The following is a 19,352-nucleotide window of genomic DNA, read 5'->3' on the forward strand; positions in this document are numbered from 1 at the left end:
TACTGAGCTAGGGTCAATGCTGGCAGTTTAATCGGATAGATACAGAATACTTCCATATGTTAGGCCAGTGCAGAGAGTAGCATATTTGAGGGACAATATATATTCATTCTAATGAATAGGACTTTGAAAAAAGATGTATTGTCCGAACATAGTCTGGTAATCCTGAAAGATCCACCTCATCAGTCAATATGGAGCGAAACTGTACATATGTTTCTTGCAAAGTATTAAAACTAGTTAAGTTTTCGGGCATGGAATTGTGGACTGACAACACATACAGCATGAGACGCTTTGCCAGACCTCATTTCAACAGAATAATTATTAAGAAATCTACTCAGAACTCAGATCTGTCATCTTTGTAATTTGTTAGCTAAATCCACCTTTTATTGTTAGGAATGCAGCTTGGTATGTGATGATTTTTAAATGATTCTAATTGTGACTGCTTATATGGTTTTGCAAAGCATACCGAATAAAGAATATTTTGACTACTCAGAACTAACAGCACCTTGAGGTACACCCCAACCTTGAGAAAGCCCACACTGCCACAAAGAGTGAAGCAAGTATTGGCATGAATCAATTGAAGTGTGCTCTATTAGAGGAATCTACTCTTTCTCTGAATAATAATGGACTATATCCAAGTTAAGTGTATTGTACCACAATAATTCACTGCTTTCTTGAAGAATAAACATTACAAGTGATCTAATTAGGATATTGGATCAGTGATGTCATTTGACATCTTATCAGTGATGTCACTGGCCATGTCATGAGTGATGCATACATGTGAGGTCATAAGCAGTGCATTGCGGGGGGTAAGTTGTAGTTAGCTCAGGTAAGTATTACTGCTGAATGCTGGTTTGTTTGAGTGAAATCTAGGCCTAAACTGTAACTTCGCTGTAACCTTTGTTGGTTTAGCGAATTTCTAAAACTTGAAAAAAAAAAAAATCAAACTATAACGTTAATGTAACCTTTGTTTTTTTAAGTGAATATCCAAGTTTTTTTAATTTTATTTCCTAACTATAGCGTCCTAGTAACCTTTGTTTTTTCTGTAAAAAAAATAATATTTTAGATATATATTTTCACTGATAAAAACATAGGTTTCAGGGACGTTATAGTTGGAAATTAGTATTTAAAAAAACTTTTTAAATTCAGTGAAAAAACCATAGGTTTCAGGGACGTTATAGTTAGAAATGAGCATTTTAAAAAACGTAGATATTCACTGAAAAAAACACAGGTTTCAGGGACGTTATAGTTAGTTGGACATTTCTCTCATACAAAACCACAGAAATGCGGCCGTTATAGTTAGCTGAACTAACTATAACTCACGCCCCCGCAATGCACTGCTTATGACGTCACATATTACATCATTCATGACATGGTCAGTGACATCACTGATGTCATCATCTAGTGACTGTGTATTTCTGTAAAGTTTAAATATGTTATAAATCTATATATATACACACACACACACACACACCATGGTGTATTGAAGAATGAGTGGGTGTCTAAGTGTCTGAATGGATTATTTAGTAAGTGTATGGCTGACTGTATAAGTGAGTGATTAAACATGTCTTACTGAATGCATGGGTAAAGTGACTAAACTGTGTGAATGTCTGTTTCAGTATAACAGTTGGTATGTAAGCGGCTGCATGGGTTGGTGAGTTGCTACATGAGTGTCTATAAGGGTTACTGATTGGTTGTCTGAGTATCTGTATGTGTGCCTGAGTATCTGTGTGGGTGGGTGGGTGGGTGGGGATATGGGTGGGGGTGTGTATGGATGTGTGAGTGGGTGATTCACTGGGTGTATGGGTTCAAGAGTGCATCTGTGAATGGCTGTATGGGGGGGTGAGTCTGTATATGGGTGTGCTGGTGAGTGAATGGATGGATATCTCAGTGGTACCTGTGTGAGTAACTACTTATGTGAAAGGCAGTATATGTGTGTTGGAGTATATAAATGACTATATGTGAGAGTGAGTGTGAGAGTGGCTGTACGGATGAGTGTGTGCTTGTGTCAGAGTTTATATAAGATAGTAAGTATGTGTTAGTATCTGTATAAATAAGTGAGGTGGTGTGTGTATAACTGTATAGGTGAGTAAATGGGAGTGTGATTGATTCTTTGCATGGCTGACTAGGTGTTTGAGTAACGCTCTGGATGAGAGGTGATGTTGTGAGTGTTTGTATAGGTGTATGAGTGCATATGATAGTGCTGTATTGATAAGAGACTGCATGTATGAGTGACTGTATGGGTGAAAGAGTGGATGTGTGTGTAGACCTAGGAATCAGTGAGTGGATATGTAGTAACTAGTATTGGTATGTCTATGGTTTTGAAAATGGTAGTCTCTGGGTGTATCAAAGGTTATATTAGGGTGTGAGGAGGTGCATCAGATTATCACGTGGATGATATCATCAGTGATGTCATTTGAGTTGTCATCAGTGATGTCACTGACCATCTCATCAATGATGTAATATGTGACGTCATCAGCAGGGCATTGTGGAGCGCGAGTTATAGTTAGCTCAACTAACTGTAACAGCTGAATTTCTATGGTTCTGTACAAGTGAAATGTCCAACTAACTATAACGTCCCTGAAACCTTTGGGTTTTTTCACTGAATTTTTAAGGTTTTTTAAATGCTAATTTCTATTTATAACGTCCATGAAACCTAGGTTTTTTCAGTGAATTTGAAAGGCTTTTAAATGCTAATTTCTAACTATGCCTACAGAGCTAGGGCATGTGCAGGAAAGGGAAGAAAGGTGCAGAAAAAGCAAGACAAATGCAGAGAGGCAACATAAGTCCAGAAAGAGGAAGAAATGTGCAGAAAGAAGCAAGAGATAAGCAGAAAGAACCAACAGAGGTGCTGCAGAAAGAGGCCTTATTGCAAAGTCATCCTGTGGCCTGGGTACCCCCCAACTTTTTGCTCACTGGTACTAGTGGTAACTTGCCCTCCTGTTACCTCCAGTAAGCCCCACACAGCTGGATTGCTGAGAGTGGTCAGAGGCCACTGCCCCTTTTTACACCACTGCCAGGCCCCACTCCTGAGGCAAAATTTGGCCCGGGACCCCAATCCCTGGGGGCCGGCCCTCACGTTGGGGACCGCGGGGGAGCCCCTATGCATCCGCAGTCCCAGCCGGCTCCCCGCCTCTGCTTTTGGACAAGGGGAGCTGCTGACATGCAGCTCCCTTTGCCCAAAAGCACTACTGCTTTGCTCATTGGAAGTGAGAGCAGGATTCGCTTCCAAGAAGCAAAGCAGTGTTTGCTATAGAGCTCCTGCCCTAGCAAACAACAATGTCCCAGGGGTGCGCACCCCAGGACATTGCAGGAGCCGGCCCTGGGGGGTGGCGGTCCCCAGGGCCATCGAGGGCTCCAGGAGGGAGGCAGCGAGGCCCCCCGCCCAGCAAGTTTGAAGCCCCAGGGAGGTGGTGGTCCCCGGGGCCGGGCGTCTGCTATGTACCCTCATATTTAGATATTCAATGCCCTGGCAGGTGGTGGTCCCCGGGGCAGTGTGGCGAGGGGCAGGAGCCCCCTACACACACACTTTATTATTAAAATTTAAGCCCATGGTAGGTGGAGGTCCCCGGGGCTCAGGGGGCCCGCGAAGCCTACCCACCCATAATGATCAATGCCTCAGGAGGTAGCGGCTCCCGGGCCAGTGTGGGGGGGAGGAGCCCACCCAGGCATTTTTTTCAAGCCCCAGGGAGGTGGCGGTCCCCAGGGTTGCGGGGGTCTTTATGCCCCAGCTCATAATTAGTAAAGCCTCGGGAAGGTGGCCAATGTTCCCACTAAATATTTTCCTGTGTGTGCGGCAGTGTAAGGTATCTGTGCACTGCAGCCAAGGCTCTGTGCACCAAGAACCCGGCCACGCGTGTGGGTACAGCGAGAGGGGCTCCTGCTTGATTGTGCAGATAACTGACCTAGGTACTGGAATGCAGGAGGCCTGGTGATGGGGTAGGCAGGGCCGAACTGGGAACCTGAAGCAGCCCTGGCAAGTTTTTTGGAACGGGGGGGGCAAGTGTCAAGCACTACTGCTGAACAAAACCGGTCCACAGCACTGCTGCTTTTGTTACTGGGGCCGATATTGGAGCATCACTGCAAAACTGCCTCCAGTAACAAAACCGGTCCCTACTGCTCCTAAACTGGCCCCCACCCTTCCAGTCTCTTGGGCAAACGCCCGATGCCTGCTACAGACTGTCCGGCCCTGGGTAAGGCCTTCGTCTTGGTGACTGGCATACACTGTTTGTATCATGTTGGAAATTAACAGGTACAGTGCAGAGCATCTGCAATCACAACAAAGCTAAACTTATATACTGTAAGAAACCAGGGCAACCTGCCTTATTCCATAGCACCAGTGAACCTCTGGTTTCTTAACTATCTACACAGCAGAGGCTGAGGGACATCTTAAAGATTTTAAGGCCCCTAGGCGAAACATATTTAGGGGGCCCCTGTGCTGATCACCTCTGAATTTATGATTCAGTTTCAGCTCTCTCGTGTCCTCTTTGGCCAGATCACAAGCATAGACACACAGGTTCAAATTCTAAATTTGTTTATAGTTAATTTTCAGGGATAGTGATGTGTTTTTCCAATATTGTAAAATAGTAGAAGGTCAATAATACTACTGCAAATAATCACTATGACAACCTCCTATTTCTCAAATCTGAGATCCTGTTTGGATCTGAAACAAACACTTTTTATGAATGGTGCATGAAATCAAAACACATTTGTCATAAACTGTCTGTAACAGACTCTCACATATTACCCAGATTTAAAATAAATTAAAAGAAAATGCTATTTGCAATCTGTTCAAGAATTATTCAAGGTAAGCAGGGCAAGACTCTCTGCAGAACAGAGCTGGCTCTAGGGGGTCAATCCACTCACTCTTCAGAACTGATAATCATTAGTTCACTTATAAGCTCTGCAGATGGTTTCCTGGATACGCAGAGGGGGGAATGTGCATAGAAGTCCACCATGTGTGCTTTTAGAATCACTAATATATGTTAGCTATTCGGAAAGCACACATGGTGCTTTTAGGCTTGTTCAGGGCTTACAGTGAGATGAAAAAACTGGGGTGGTCTCTCAAAGGGGCATGACTGATGTAATTAAGGGTGCGGATTAAAAACATTTGAGCAAAAAATCTGTGCTTAGCATAGTGTGCCACGTGATTGTTATTGTGCTGCCTCTGGCATTGCGTCAAGATATATTGTATTGTAACTGCATTTATATAGCGCTTGCTACCGCTGGTGTGGTGTTGAAGCACTTTTTCGGCGAGTAGCATGCTACTCTGGAACCCATAAAGCATTAGTGGTGAAATAGTATAGTAAAAACAGAAAGTAATTTTGAGAGGTGGATATGTTAGTCAGTTATTTGGATTGAGAACGATGGTGGAGGAATAGAAGAGGGATAAAAGGTTTGCATTTCTATAGCGCTTGCTACCCATAATGGGGTGTTGAAGCTTTTTTTGGCGAGTAGTACGCTACTCGGGAACCCATAAAAGATTAGTGTTGAATTAGTATAGTGAAATCAGAAAGTAATTTGAGTGGTGGATATGTTAGTCAGTTATTTGGTTTGAAAAGGATAGTGGAGGGATAGAAGAGGGAAGGATTTAGAAATATATATATATATATATATATATAATTATATAAAACTCTTCACAACTATCCTTCTAGTAGGGAAAGGAAGCATTTGTAAGGATTTACTTGGGGATCTTAAAATGCCAAAGCATGAACCTGTCAAATTTTGGACTTGTGTCTCCATCGTAAAATTCGGCATTTATTTGAAAACACTTATGTTAAAATCCCGAGTTATGTGGGGTTTTGCAAATTAATCCTACATTTAGACATGTGCTTCACTGCAAGCACTGCTAATCTGATTGAACAGCATGACTTGTGTTCAAAGAGCCACTGTAAGCCCTCTATGCTGGTGCGATTCCACCAGTTGCCCTAATGACAGCTACACTGGGCACCGAGACAGTAAGCTTTTATAGACAATTCACCCACCATGCGCTTAGTCACCACTTTCCATTGACTCCTATCTGTTATAACGGAGTGCAGAAAGACCAGGTACGCTCTAAGGGACACAAACATACAAAGGGGACCTGAGGCAAGGAGTGCGATGGTGCAGATATCTTATCATAGGGAGGCAGCCCCTCCTGGTAGATTTGTGTGTTTGTGTTGCTGGGGAAGAGACCGACATTACAACACCCAAAATGGAGATCAATGTCCTAATGCTTGACTGGAGTAACTTTTGTTTATTCGACATTCTTTTTTTTACTGTAAATCTCAACTCTTTCAATGCACCATTCCTTAGTCTATGTAAAGCATGACTTGAAGATGGTGCTGGCCTACCAAACAGAAAAAAAAAAAAATTACTTTTACTTCAGCTGGAAAAATATCTAATACTCATATTTCCTGTCCCTTTTTTGTTGGATTGTCATCGGTTTCAACTGCTTCCAATATCTTTACTCTTATGGAGCATTATTTCAGGAAATAGCCCCATAACTGTCCAAGAAATACTTGGTGCAACAGCTGTAAACTAAGCATGCTACTCCGGATGAGACTTCCAGTGCTTTTGCCAACAGTTGGCACGAGGTCTCCGGAAGCACTCCGATCCCCCACAGGCATACAGAACAGAAATCTCAGGTGGACATGTACATATTAAAGTCCAATACAGAGACAGTCATCAGAAGAATCTGTGAGTATAACAAAAACTGCAGACTTACCTTGCTCTAGCGAAACTGTCCTCTTGAAGGTACACTACAAGGCTGCTTGAGCTCAGATACACTTTGTTTTGTGATTCTGCAATCGTTTTTGTAATATATAATACAAGTAACATTATACCTACAACAAGCCAGGACTATTGGCTTTGTCAATGGTTGTTAGTTGCAGAAGATAAATAAGCAACAACTAGGGCTTTGTTGGATCTAATAATGAAGATGCTTCCGTTCTGAAATGATGAGACTGTGAAAGAACTATAGCAAGTCTCTTTGCAGTTACAACAAAGGCCTTCAGCAGTTGCACTGTTGCAGATTTAAGATTTACCCTGAGGGTGAGGGTAAAAATGAAGAGCCCGATAGGGACCCGTCTCACCACCTGCTTTTAAGAACTACAGATGCTGAGCACCGGCAGGGCCCAGAAGACCACTTAAAGTCCTGGGCTTGCTGCATGCCTTTTGTAAATAGAGCGCAGCAGGTTGAGTGTCTTTTTTAAAGTTTTCCTGTTAATTGCAACACCCGACATACTAATACACGGGCTGCATTTAAGATAAAAACTTTCAAAAAGGCACACAATCTGCCTACAGCTGCGTTCTATAAACAAAAGGCACGCAGCAAGATTAAAAGCAGGACGTGTGCTTTCACAATCAATAATATATGTTAGTGATTGTAAAAGCACACGTCGTGCCTATAGCATTAGCAATACCCAAAGAATGGCACGCCATGTACTGACCTCGTAAGGATAGCAGAGGGAGTTGGACTCCTCAGAATTAAAAGCTGTAACCAGACTTTCACCCCCGATGTCAGCAGAGAGCACTAAACTTGCTGACCTGTCTTGGCGGTGAGATAAGCCCTGGAACAGATTTTACAGGAGGTTGCCGAGGGGCAGTTGGTATACAATATAGAGAAACACACCCCTAGGTGTGATCTGTAGATAGACGGTCAGGCATGCTTATTGCATTTGATAACTTTATTTCGGTCAATGACCATAAAAGTGCAATAAAATATATACAAGAACAGAAGTAAAACCATAAATACAGACAGTTTAAAAAGTTATTAAACATTAAGTTATCAAAGATGAGAAAAAAGCAAGGGGGCATTACTTTTTGTTAATAAAAACAGTTCTTCTCCGCCACATGCCATATAAAAATCGGGAGACAGCGAAAACAATGGGAGGAGCCGTATCATATGTTAAAACTCTGCAGGCTTGTGCACATTGTCTAAGTCCCAAGTTTTTACACAATGGGATAAGCCAACATTTCCGAATTTCACTATATGCCGGGCAGAAAAAGAAAATATGTACAATGTCTTCCTTGCTATAATTACAGGCAGGACAATTACCCTCCATCGACTTTGCCCATTTAGATGTCAATGTCCCAATCAGTAGAGAACCGTGTCTCAATTGAGTATATAATTTTCTTGCGAGTAAAGGCTGCACTAAGTCCAAGAATACCTCCGGTCCAATTTTCATCAATAGGAACTCAGTAGACAGCCTACCCAAGGAAGTCGAACAATATAGTATTTTAAGGTTATAACACCTTACAGCCGCATCTAGCGCAGACCTTTGCATCCTCGCGCAGCTATCCTCTGGTGTGTCCCACAATTGGGGCAAACCAACTTGGTAGAAGAGAGCCTTTATATGTACTAGCCACAGTATGTGCTTATTCTTTAGCTGCCCCCAAATTGCAATGAATTCTGCTCTAAAGGATACAAGCTCTGTCACAGACCAGAGCCTTCTCCAGAAGAGTAGAGGTCGTGCAGCTGCCAGTTCGTTGATGGTTTCCAGGCCCATATCCAACCATAGTGGTATAAGAGGCGTGCTTTGGGGAAGGCCAACCAGACTACGCATGAAGGCCTGTTCTACCTTCAGTAAGTTATGTGTGTTTGTGTGCCCCCAAAGTTCTGCAGCATACAAGGCTGCTGACCTCACCTGTGTTTTATAAATCTCGAGTACAGGGGCAACAGGTTTGAATATTGAAGATCTATGGAATCTACCAATACCCCCCATAATCTGCGACAGTCTCAGGGAAGATTTGGATACTTGTTGATCCCATACAAAGTGCTCGGTCAACGTAACATAAAAGTCTTAACTCGCTCTAAGGGAGTGCCACTCAGAACGGGATTCGGGCGGGTGTGCCTCGGGGGATTAAAAATCATAAACTTGGTTTTCTCCAAGTTAACCTCCAATCCCCGAGAGGCACAAAAGGTCACAAACCCGTCCAGGACCCACTGGATGCCCGATGGTGTCCGCGACAACAGCAAAGTATCGTCCGCGAACATCAGAGCGGGCACCCGGCCGGAAGCCAGGCGCGGAACATCATTGTCCCTAACACTATTGAGTTCATCTATCAGTCCATTAACATATAGACTGAAAAGTGTAGAGGCCAATACGCAGCCCTGACGTACACCCCGAGATACAGGAAAACGGGCCGATAATTCTCCGTTCCTCCCACACCTCACCTGTGCATAATTCCCTGTATGAAATCCAATTAGGGCATCCAGTAAATAGGGCGGGAGACCTAGTTCCTCCAACACAGTCCAGAGCCTCTCTCTAAGAACCAGATCGAACGTGGCCCGCAGGTCCACGAAGACAAGGTAGAGGCTGCCACCCTCTACTCATGCAGTTTTCCAGTATAGGACCTGGAGCCGGAAGATCTGGTCCATGGTCGAGACGCCCGATCTAAATCCGGCTTGGAGGGTGTCAATGTTTTGTTCTCCTCCATCCAGCCCAAAAGTCTATCGAGTAGAATTCGGCCCATCAGTTTCTGGGTAGTATCCAGTAAGCTGATGGGTCTGTAGTTTGATGGAACAAGCGGGCAACCCTTCTTATAAATGGGAACAATCTCGGCTCCCAACCAGGTCTCTGGCAATGCGGTACCCTGCAGGACCGCATTGAACAAGACCGCCAGGTATGGAACCCAGATTTTAGGTTGGGAACGGAAGAGGTCCCCCGGGAGCTTGTCAAGGCCTGGGGATTTATTCGGGAGCAGTCTCTCAATTGCAGATTCCACTTCCTTAAGGGAAATGGAGTCTAGATTATTAGCGGCAATCCTTTCCTGGGCATCCAGCTGTCCTATCCGGTTTCCAAGGCCCAAGGCCCCCGGCAGTCTATGCTCATGCGGGAGGTCTGGGGTCGTGGAAGTCCCGGAGACTGAAACCACTTCTGTGATCATATCCTGGCCTTGAGACACAAGAGCCCCAGGCCCCAAGACCCCCGGCAGTCTATACTCGTGCGGGAGGTCTTGGGCCATGGAGGTCTGAAGGACCGTAACCACTTTAGGCATCTTGTCCCGACCTAGGCGCACAGAACCCCCCTGCTCAGGGCTTGTGTAGAGTGCCCTAAAATGCGCCTCCCACACTGAGGGAGCGATATTCTACACCCCAGCCTCTCTCTCACCTCCCGCCATTGAAGTGGCGATGGCCCAAAAGGTCTTAGCGTCCTTTGAGATAAGTGCTTGTCTTAACTCAACCCATCTAGATTCCTCCCACTCGCTCTTACCCCTGGTGAGTTCCTTCTTGTAGAGCAATCTAGATGCTCGATTTTTAGGGTATCTTTAGATTTGATTGCTGCAAGGAGTTCTCTCTTAGCTTTTTTACAGGCATGGTCATACCAGGGATGTGTTCTAATCCTAGGCTGCTTCGTCCCGCTAACTGGATAGAATACCTCCCCTAGGCTCACGGCTAACTTCTTGTGAATCTCTATAGCCTGCCCATTAGAGGTAGATCCCCCCATTTTACTTATGAGCGGGGTAGCAATCTGGTATATTTCTGCAAGTCGGAATGGAGAGTCCACACAGGTAGGCCATTTGACCCTTCTCCTGCTATTGGATATAATAAAAGGTGGCACTGCCATGTTAGGGCTAGAGTCAGGGTTAGTTAAACCAAATGCACCAGGCTTAAGCATCAGGACCAGAGCGTTATGGTCACTGTCGTGCCTTGGTACAACCCTGAAATCTTGAACCTGTCCCAATGTTTAGCTTCCAACATAAGATAATCAATGATGGAAGTGCGGTTGGTCCTATTGTATGTGGGTAAGCCGGAACTGTCGTTATTGGACCTTCCGTTGCATGCCCGCAGAGACGTTGCAAGGGTAAAGGACTTTATTTGTAAAACCAACGAGGTCCAGGCCCTTACCGGGGCAATCATAGGGACCGGGATGCACCAGAGCGAGTCAACTTCGTCCTGATCGCACATCTCGGATCTACCCAGGGGCTCGAACTGGCAATTAAAATCGCCGCCAAGCATTATCGAAATTGCGGGATCAAGTGTCTGAATAAAAAGGTCAAGCGCTTTAATAGTACTCGATTCCTTTCCATTCATGGTGGGCCTGGAATAGATGTTTATAATGGCCACTCGAGATTTATCAAGGGGCATTAGTAAAACACATTGGATATCTGGGGAATTTGTTTCCATCTGGGTAGCCTGTATACCTAAGTGTACACCTACCCATATGGATAGACCACCCGAAGGGCGGCCCTTGCCCCCAGAGACTGCAGGAATATCGTAAGTCACAAAGCCTGGGCTAGCACTCTCCCCCAGGGCCCAGGTTTCTTGCATCAAACAAATGTCGTGCGTGGCCATGAAGGAGGACCACTCCGGTACAAGTAACTTACTCTTTATCCCGGCTACGTTCCATGAAAGGATCTTTATACATCCTTCCATTGCCTTTTCTAAGCCTTGCACATCCCCCTGTTCTTTAGAGGGGCCCTGATCCAAGATCCGCTCTACTCTATTCCCCACCCTTATAACATCAATAGGACAAAGGTCATCACCAGTAGGCGTGGGTAAAATCTTTTCCTTTGGTACAAAACCTCCCGCAAGTTCACAGTTATTAAATTCTAATCGGGGGGTTCCCTCGGAGTAAGTCAATCAACCTCCTCCAGAACACTGAACCTATTCCAATGAGCTTGCAGCGGGTAAGTAGGAGTAGGTGGGAAGGTACCCTCCCCGAATGTCTGCCAGTAATGGATTCTATTAGGAGGAGAGTAGTGATTCCTATTGTGTTAGGGCCTCCTAGGATAAGTCAGTTTAAAATTAGGGGTAGGATAAAAATAGGACAGGTGCAAAGGGAATATTTGGGAATCTCTACAGGGAGGGACTTTGCAGATATGGTCCACAGCGGAAGGGTCTCTAAAGTTTATTGTAACAACATCTCTTGCCACTGTTTTTGGGCCCCTTCCAATCCAATCTATTCTTCTCACCGCCAATATTTCTCCCGAGATATTAGAAAGTAAGGGTCTGTTTATGCTCAACCACTGAATACACTTATTTTTTAAGTCAGTCTCATATTCTCTTTTCCCCTCGCTAAGGACCGGGACACCTACTAGGGCAACCACATATGGTTGTGCTTCCGGGGGCAAGTTTATTGACGGCAACTGGCAAGAGACTGCCTTAGGCAAAGCAGACCTCACTAGTGATGATGTGCTAGTTGTTCCCGGATTTTCACCCTCCTTAGGATGTGATCTAGATTTACCAGATGAGTCCTCTGCAGCCTGAGAGGTATGACCTAGTATATTAGAGGTAGGAGGGGGTGGTGGTACAGGGTTTACAGACTTAGGGGTAGTTATCGGAGTCCCTAAATTTTTGTTCAGCACTACTGGGATATTGGGCTTAACTACCCCAGGACAAGGGGCCTTTGTGGACGCACCACCAGATGTAGAGGGTGCTAGGTTACCATGGGGATTTGTTGACTTTATTGTCCCTACCACCCTATTGTTTAAGATGGCGGCTATTCTATCCAGTTTCGACACCAGAGGTTTGATGTGGGAAACAATAGTTTGCTCCAAACTTGCCTGAAGATCAGCCACCATATTGGTCACCCAACATGGTATCCCTGGAGATGGATGCAGAGTATTATCAAATGGGGTCACCAAGTTATGGTTTGCCTGCTTCTTTTTGCCCTTATTTTTTGGGAAACTATCTTTTTTCATCCTTGGGCCTGGCTTACCAGCTTTTGCAATTACCACAGGGGGGAGAGAGGTCAGGGTAAGAAATGGGTCCTCATCATTTATAGGGGACTCTACTGGAACCTGCACTATTTCAACATCTACTGGAGTCTCAGCTGGCATCTGTGTGCAGGGAAACTCAGCATAAGTAGATGTAAGATAAGAGTCTAAGACCGTAGGGTCAATTGCAATAACAGAACAATCCCCACCGTGGTCTTGGAGGCATACTGTGGATGTGAGGGATAGTCTCCTTTCAGTATTTTCAATTGCATTAGCCACAGCCCCTATAGTTTTTTGTAACATTTTATCGATAGCCGTCAGTGTTGGTAAGGGCTGTGGTAATGCTGCCTGGAGTCTAGTGTTTGGGCGAGATACAGGTGGTTTTAATTTCTTGCCCAAGTTGCTCATTTTTACTAAAAAGTAATTAGCAGCAATGTATCAGAAATTAATAAATGGAGGAAAAGTCCCACACAAATCAAATGTGGCACCCTCAGTCCTGTCCAAACCCTACGAATCAAGTAATAATGGCTAGGAGGATATATGTCCAAGTAGCAGTACCTTTGTAAAGAACGCCTGTTCCTTGTATGTTTGAACGTCAAATGTAAGGGAGGTGGCCCGTCCCGTCCCCTGTAGTCCCCGGACGGCCACAGACGGCCCGCCCTTTGCCCGGGCTTCTCCCGGCTCGTCCCGCGCAGCGGGGGATCTCCCGTGATTTTATGCGCCTCCTGGCGCGGGCGTAGGGCGTGGGCGGCTTCCCTGCCGCTAGGAATGCTGGGGATTGTAGGTGCTGCAAGGTCTCCCCCCCACTGCGGCCGCGCTCTAGGTCAGCGGAGCTGCGGCAGCAGGAGGAGACCCGGTGCGCCAGAAATCCCAATTTGTTCAGCGACACTGTCCAATGCACAGCCTGGATTCCAGAAAAAAAGTACAAGTGAGTCCCGTTGTATGCATTACACTCCGAGTGTTAGTCTGTGTGTTTGTCTCGTAGACGAGTTGGGTGTATACTCTGGGCTCCCCACCTGGGGTTTGTATAGTGTGTCTGTTCTTCCCAGAGGCCAGAGGCTTCATTTCGCAGATGCATGCTTATTAGGATGAGCCGTGGGGCTGATGGATTAGCCAGGTCTCCGTCCTATGGGGAAACAAGCAAACCTCTGTAAAATGCTCAGCAGGAGGTGCGTAATCCCACCTCAAGTATCCAATATATTCTCGCACTGTAGCCGTCCGATGCATGTATTTTCACTACAACCCTCATATTATAGGGATGTGCAAAACATGAGGGAGCCATGCTCCCCTTCATATGTCAGCACAGGGATATGCCTGAATGGTCTTGTATTTCAGCCTTGTTGCTCCTTTATCCATACACTTTCGCGAGTGCCTGGTGTGTGTAAAATCATTGTTCCGGCTCACCCAAGTGATAGGGGATATAGACGTGCCCTTTCTTTATAGAGATCGGCTGGGGCAGATTGTCTGCTTTTTTTAAAAGTATTCATGTTGATCGTTGTGCCTGTCATGCTTCTACAGGGCGCTGCGAATAACATGAACACCTGTCTCTTAGGAGACGTGCTGTGTGGGTGCGCGCTCCTTAGAAGACACTGCGCGCTTGGATTGTAATAGCTGCGTGCGCGCCCTCGCGTGCACGTTCCAGGGAGAAAAGGGGGGAGGGGGGGGGAGTTTTCAAATACGTTTTTTCATGATAATTCCCATAAGGATTTTGAACTCCACTAGTTGGGCAAGGATTCCTAGTACTACTAAGAGTGTAAAGGGGTTCATATATTACATCATACCAGAAGATACTTGTTAATCTGGGACTTTTGCTAGCGGAAAGAGAAAAAAAATTCTTATTCAGAGACCAATAGAAATATAGCATCTTGCCCTCTAAAGGATCTCATAAATTCTGAAACAGATTATCTGTATTATGATTTGCTGTATTACTCCACTCAAATCCAGATTATTCGGGATTCAGTGTGCAATTTCATAACACTCTTACAGATATTTTCGAATTGTTATATTCTTTTGTGTCTGCAACTTGAGTCATTAGTTTGGCGTTTATTTCAACAATAATGCTGATGACACTTGAATCCTATTCAAACTGCACCTCAATTCATTAACAGTTTGCTGGCCATCCAAAATTGTCTGGTGAGAAACAATAAAAAAAGAAAGCATCAGCAATAGAGGTTATTGCCACTGGACCTGGTAAAGAGTTGGGTGAAGAAAATGGTACTGTCTCTTACATACATTTTCAACTGTTATCTAGAAAATACACTAGCTCTAGAATGATAACCTTAGAATAATTCCAGGCCACCAAATGCCAAAAACTTTAGAAGAAAATGAAAAGTGTTCTTTGCAACCTACTCGCTGAAACAATTGACTGAGTTTGCAGTTTCTATCCTATCCAGTTAGCTGACAAGAAGGCAGAGATCCAGGGAAAAAGAGCACATATGTCAACCATTCGGAATAACAGTAAAACAGGTTTTAAGCTTCCAACATGTTGCCTCTGTTTCTCTTTAAGTGGAAAGCATATTACCAAGTTGTTATGAGAATCAATGGCCAATCGGGGACAGAATCTATTTCTGAGAGTAGATTTATATTAACCAGTTTTAATCAAACTTACTTTAATTTAAATGTATTGGTATAGTCAACAAAGTTAAACTGATAAATAATATATCTGTGAAGTCGACCGTGCCTGTTTGTTGTCAGGTCATTCATTCACTGACAATCTTTTGCCGACTACTAACATCGTATGCGGCTGGCTGGGTGTGTGCTATGTTGTACTTTCAGAAGCTAGTTATTGAAACTTCCTTTCTATGCAGACTTACCTTCAATCTAATAATTTAGCAGTTCTTCTGTTTCCATTGGTGCCACGATACCATTTTAGGGTATGCGCTGCACCCTACAGATTCGGTAACATAACATAGCATAACATAGAATAGCACTCTCACCACGATTTTAGGCGATAAAACCACTTGCTGGGCAACTCATGGTAGGCAGCCTGGAGGATCTATACATACAGAACATATAATTTAAATGTGCAGCTTACCGTATCAACACCAGCCAGGAACATTTCTGTCATGTTGGCATAGATCTCTTCCACGGACATCTCTTTACTCATGAGGAGGCAAGTGAGAAGTCCACCCTTCACTTCTTCTCCTCGTTCCAGCCCTGCCTCGATTTCTCTGAACTTATTGTCTATATTGATCTGACCTTTTGAAGCAAAGGAAAGAAGGTTAAGTGTCAATACACAAACAGCCCTGTTTCTCATATGCTTACTTTCATGCCAGATATGGCCACATGCAAGCAAGAAATCAGAAGCTACAATTTGAAAGGGTTCATTTAGGATCCATTTGTTAGCACGGGCCCTCTTACGCCCTTGGGAGAGGTTTCTGCCACTATATATGTAGTAAAAATATAACAAAACAATATTTCAATTCCTAATGCCTCAGTTAGACTTGTTCATACTAAGAGACAATCTTTTACTTTCATTGTGCCTGCAGCTGATCGGGTTGGCAGCACATGGAGTACTAATAACCATATCGGAGTCTATTAAATACTTTTTTGTTCACTTCAATCCACCCTGGGACCACCTGTCAGTACACCAGGGTACCAGTGTACAATATCTGTAAGCTCATAACCGATTCAGGGAAACACTTCATTGTTGAGGTGTGCTGGTGGCTGCACTGATTAATTGAAGCATCCTAGTGATGTTGAAGGAGATATATGTTCATGCTTCTCATGCATACACGATTGGTCATGAGGAGCACGGCCAGAGATAGAAAATGTGAATGGTACCTAGCTAGTTACTTTGGTGTACATACTGGTTATAGGGGGTCTTGACATGTTCCACTTCTTCAAAGCTCAAGCCAAGTGAGAAGACTGTAACTGTGCAAGACATTTCAAAGAAATGGTATTCCTTCGTTCATTTGGATAGCACTTTCTGCTCTGATTTTCCCTATGCCTGCCGGTGTAACCTTATTGCAGAGAAAGATATAGTTTAAAAATGTGTATCTAGAGCAGAGTTCAAGAACAAAAGTTCATGTTTGTACTGGGAAGAAGCCTACACACTAAAAGTATCACTGATATGCAACCCTATAAGACAGTGGTTCCCAAACTTTTTCGACCGGTGACTCCCTTGACCTAATTGGCAGTTGCCCGTGGCTCCCCACCATTTTCTACTGGTGGGAGAATTTAAGCCCGACCTCTGGAGTACTTCCAGTTTTCTCCCTGAAATTAATTGAGATGAAGCCAATAAAGGTATGTAAATAGACAAACTACAAGCGCAAGAATGCACTACTAACAGCTCAAAAAAGAGCCAAAGAGCAGCTATATGCATGCCAGTTCTGTGCATTAAAGGAAGCTTACATTGTTGCAACCTCAGCGTATCTGTTTTATGGTCAGTTAATGACGCTTTGTGAAACTTTAAATTATGAAAAAGCCTGCTAAAAGCATCTTTTTGTTGCTGCAGTTCCCCTTCAGAAATTATTTTGCTTTCCTCTCTCTGCCTTCATGTCCTGCACTCCTTCTCTTCCCCTTTGATTCTTTAACACTTTGTTTTACCCCTGTATATTTCTTCTCCCACCTGCTGCTTGCCCTTGTTTTCTCAGATTGAAAGTCTTGGTGTCACTTTTAGTTTCCTGTATTTCTCATCCCTCTACACACTCATCTTCCCAGAAATAAAACATATGTGGCCCAGTCTCCGGCCCTCCCCTGGCTTGCTGAAAGGAGAATACATTTATATGCGGCTGCTTTTATGTTATGGGCTCATAAATACACAGATTAGTGCTACGTTGCTACGATGCCCCGCTACAATCAGGGCTCACATTTTATATTTATTATGTATGTGTCTCATTAGGAGGTTTGCTGGGATTGAAGAAAAAGGGGCATAAAAAGGTGCAACATGTTTGAGCTTCTTTGATACTCCGAGCGCCTGTTAAAATAAGTGCATTAGTAAGAAGAGTGTCAGTGACGTAAACATGGGTTTGTGTTAATGCTTTAAGAAATGTAATAATGATAAAGAGGTCATCGCTGGCCCGCTTGCCCCTCGCCTCCCCCTCACATCTTCCATTGAAGTGTTTCAGGTTTTTGTTTCATGGTGCTGGCAAAAGCCCTCCCACAGTGCATCTGATGGGAAAGGTCACACCCTTTCTGCAACATTTCCAGCTCTTTAAAAGACAAATTACAGCAATCAGCGGCGCCCCTGGATACTCTTAACGGTGCACCAGGACGCCGTGGCGCACAGTTTGGGAACCACCGCTATAAGAGATCATGGAGGTCCTTAAAATAGGCGCCTCAAAAATCCTGGCAATAAAAAAATGCATCCTTTTGTCTGGCCAGCAATTTGGCCACTTTAACCGCAATTATGAAACTAAAATTGAAAAAACCTTATATCAACAGACCCAACCAGCGAGCACCCCTTATCAGAACTACCCATCCTAAGGTAAATCCCTGAGAAAGATACATTCACATAACCCTGAAAAAATATTTCAAAGATTGTTGGGTTTAAGTCCATCCCAAAATATAATACAGGAATGCTTTTTAGTTGGCCTTCTTGAACATCAACAAACATAATTTCAAGATTTTCAAAATGCCGCAGTTCGGATTATTTTGGAATAAGCAACCAGGATAGAGTTTTGCATTTGAAGCAGTCCTAACACTAGCATCCAGTGAATGCAAGAGTGGAGTTCAAGATCTTGTTATTGACCAACAAACACCCGCATTATTATTTGCCTAAATATCTGACCCAAATGATTTCCTTCCACGGTCCCAATTTCACTCTATGCTCCCAGAGCCGCTCTCTTATAACACTTCCTACAACCAACTGAAAGTCCTGTAGAGATCAGAGATTTTTTTTTTGTTTAGACTAAACTGTGGACCATTCTTCTGCTTTTCTTGAGTACCTACTGGCTGACATTCTGGATCCCTTAAAATCTTTGGCTGCAGATCATGGAGCAGCCTTAATGGTCTTTGACCTGTAAATTACTCAAGGCATGTTAGATCATCAGAGATCTCAGTGACTAGACAGACATAACATGTAAGGCACTGAAAAAAAGTTTAATCCTTTCTTGAAAATCAAGCACATGGATTTAAACTTGGACTGGCTAGTTCTAGACCTTGTAATTTATGGCATTGGATTTTTAGAGTACAAAAACCAAATGAAATGCATCATCAAGACCTTGAAAGGCCGCCCATAACTATGAGTGACAAGACTGCATGAACGAAGTCTTTGAATGTGTGGTTTCAGCTCACTGCAAAGGTGAAGCCCAGTTAACAACCAACTCAGAGTTCACTGCATTCACCAATGGCTTGAATCAGGACAGTGTGTTCAATATTCCTATAGTCCATCTGCTGGTAGAAAGCAAAGGAGATTTGCTGATCATTGCTTAGATTTTAGAAAGCAACACCCTGTCTGCTTGGCCAGTGCACCCATAGTCAAAAAGTAGAATAATACTGGCAATTCTTTCAGTGTTTCACACTCAACCCCAAGCAAAGAAGAAGAACCAAGAAGCCTTTCTTGTGAACATTTCAGTAGGTCACTCCAAAACACTCGCTTTTACACCTCTGCTGGGCAGTTTAAATTATTTCTGTGCAGTCTTGGTAATAGGAAAACTGCAAATCATCAATGAAGTTCAATTACATTAATGTGTTTAAGTACACGGGGATTTGCAAACTCAAAGTACTGTTGTCTAAATTTCACATTTTCTAATCAAGATACAAATTCAGAA

The 19,352-nt window shown here is 43.9% G+C and overlaps 1 protein-coding gene across 1 annotated transcript in view; it reads right to left on the minus strand.

Annotated features, from left to right (window-relative positions):
* The window catches only part of LOC144823523 (cytochrome P450 27C1-like), a 232,565-nt gene that overhangs the window by 77,827 nt on the left and 135,386 nt on the right, over positions 1-19,352 (minus strand). Inside the window, exon 5 of the mRNA XM_078682109.1 lies at positions 15,674-15,837. Coding sequence (XP_078538235.1) covers positions 15,674-15,837 — 164 coding nt within the window. The remainder of the gene's footprint in view (positions 1-15,673; positions 15,838-19,352) is intronic.

Source organism: Lissotriton helveticus, chromosome 3_1 (assembly GCF_964261635.1).
Source record: "Lissotriton helveticus chromosome 3_1, aLisHel1.1, whole genome shotgun sequence".
NCBI classification, from domain to species: domain Eukaryota; kingdom Metazoa; phylum Chordata; class Amphibia; order Caudata; family Salamandridae; genus Lissotriton; species Lissotriton helveticus.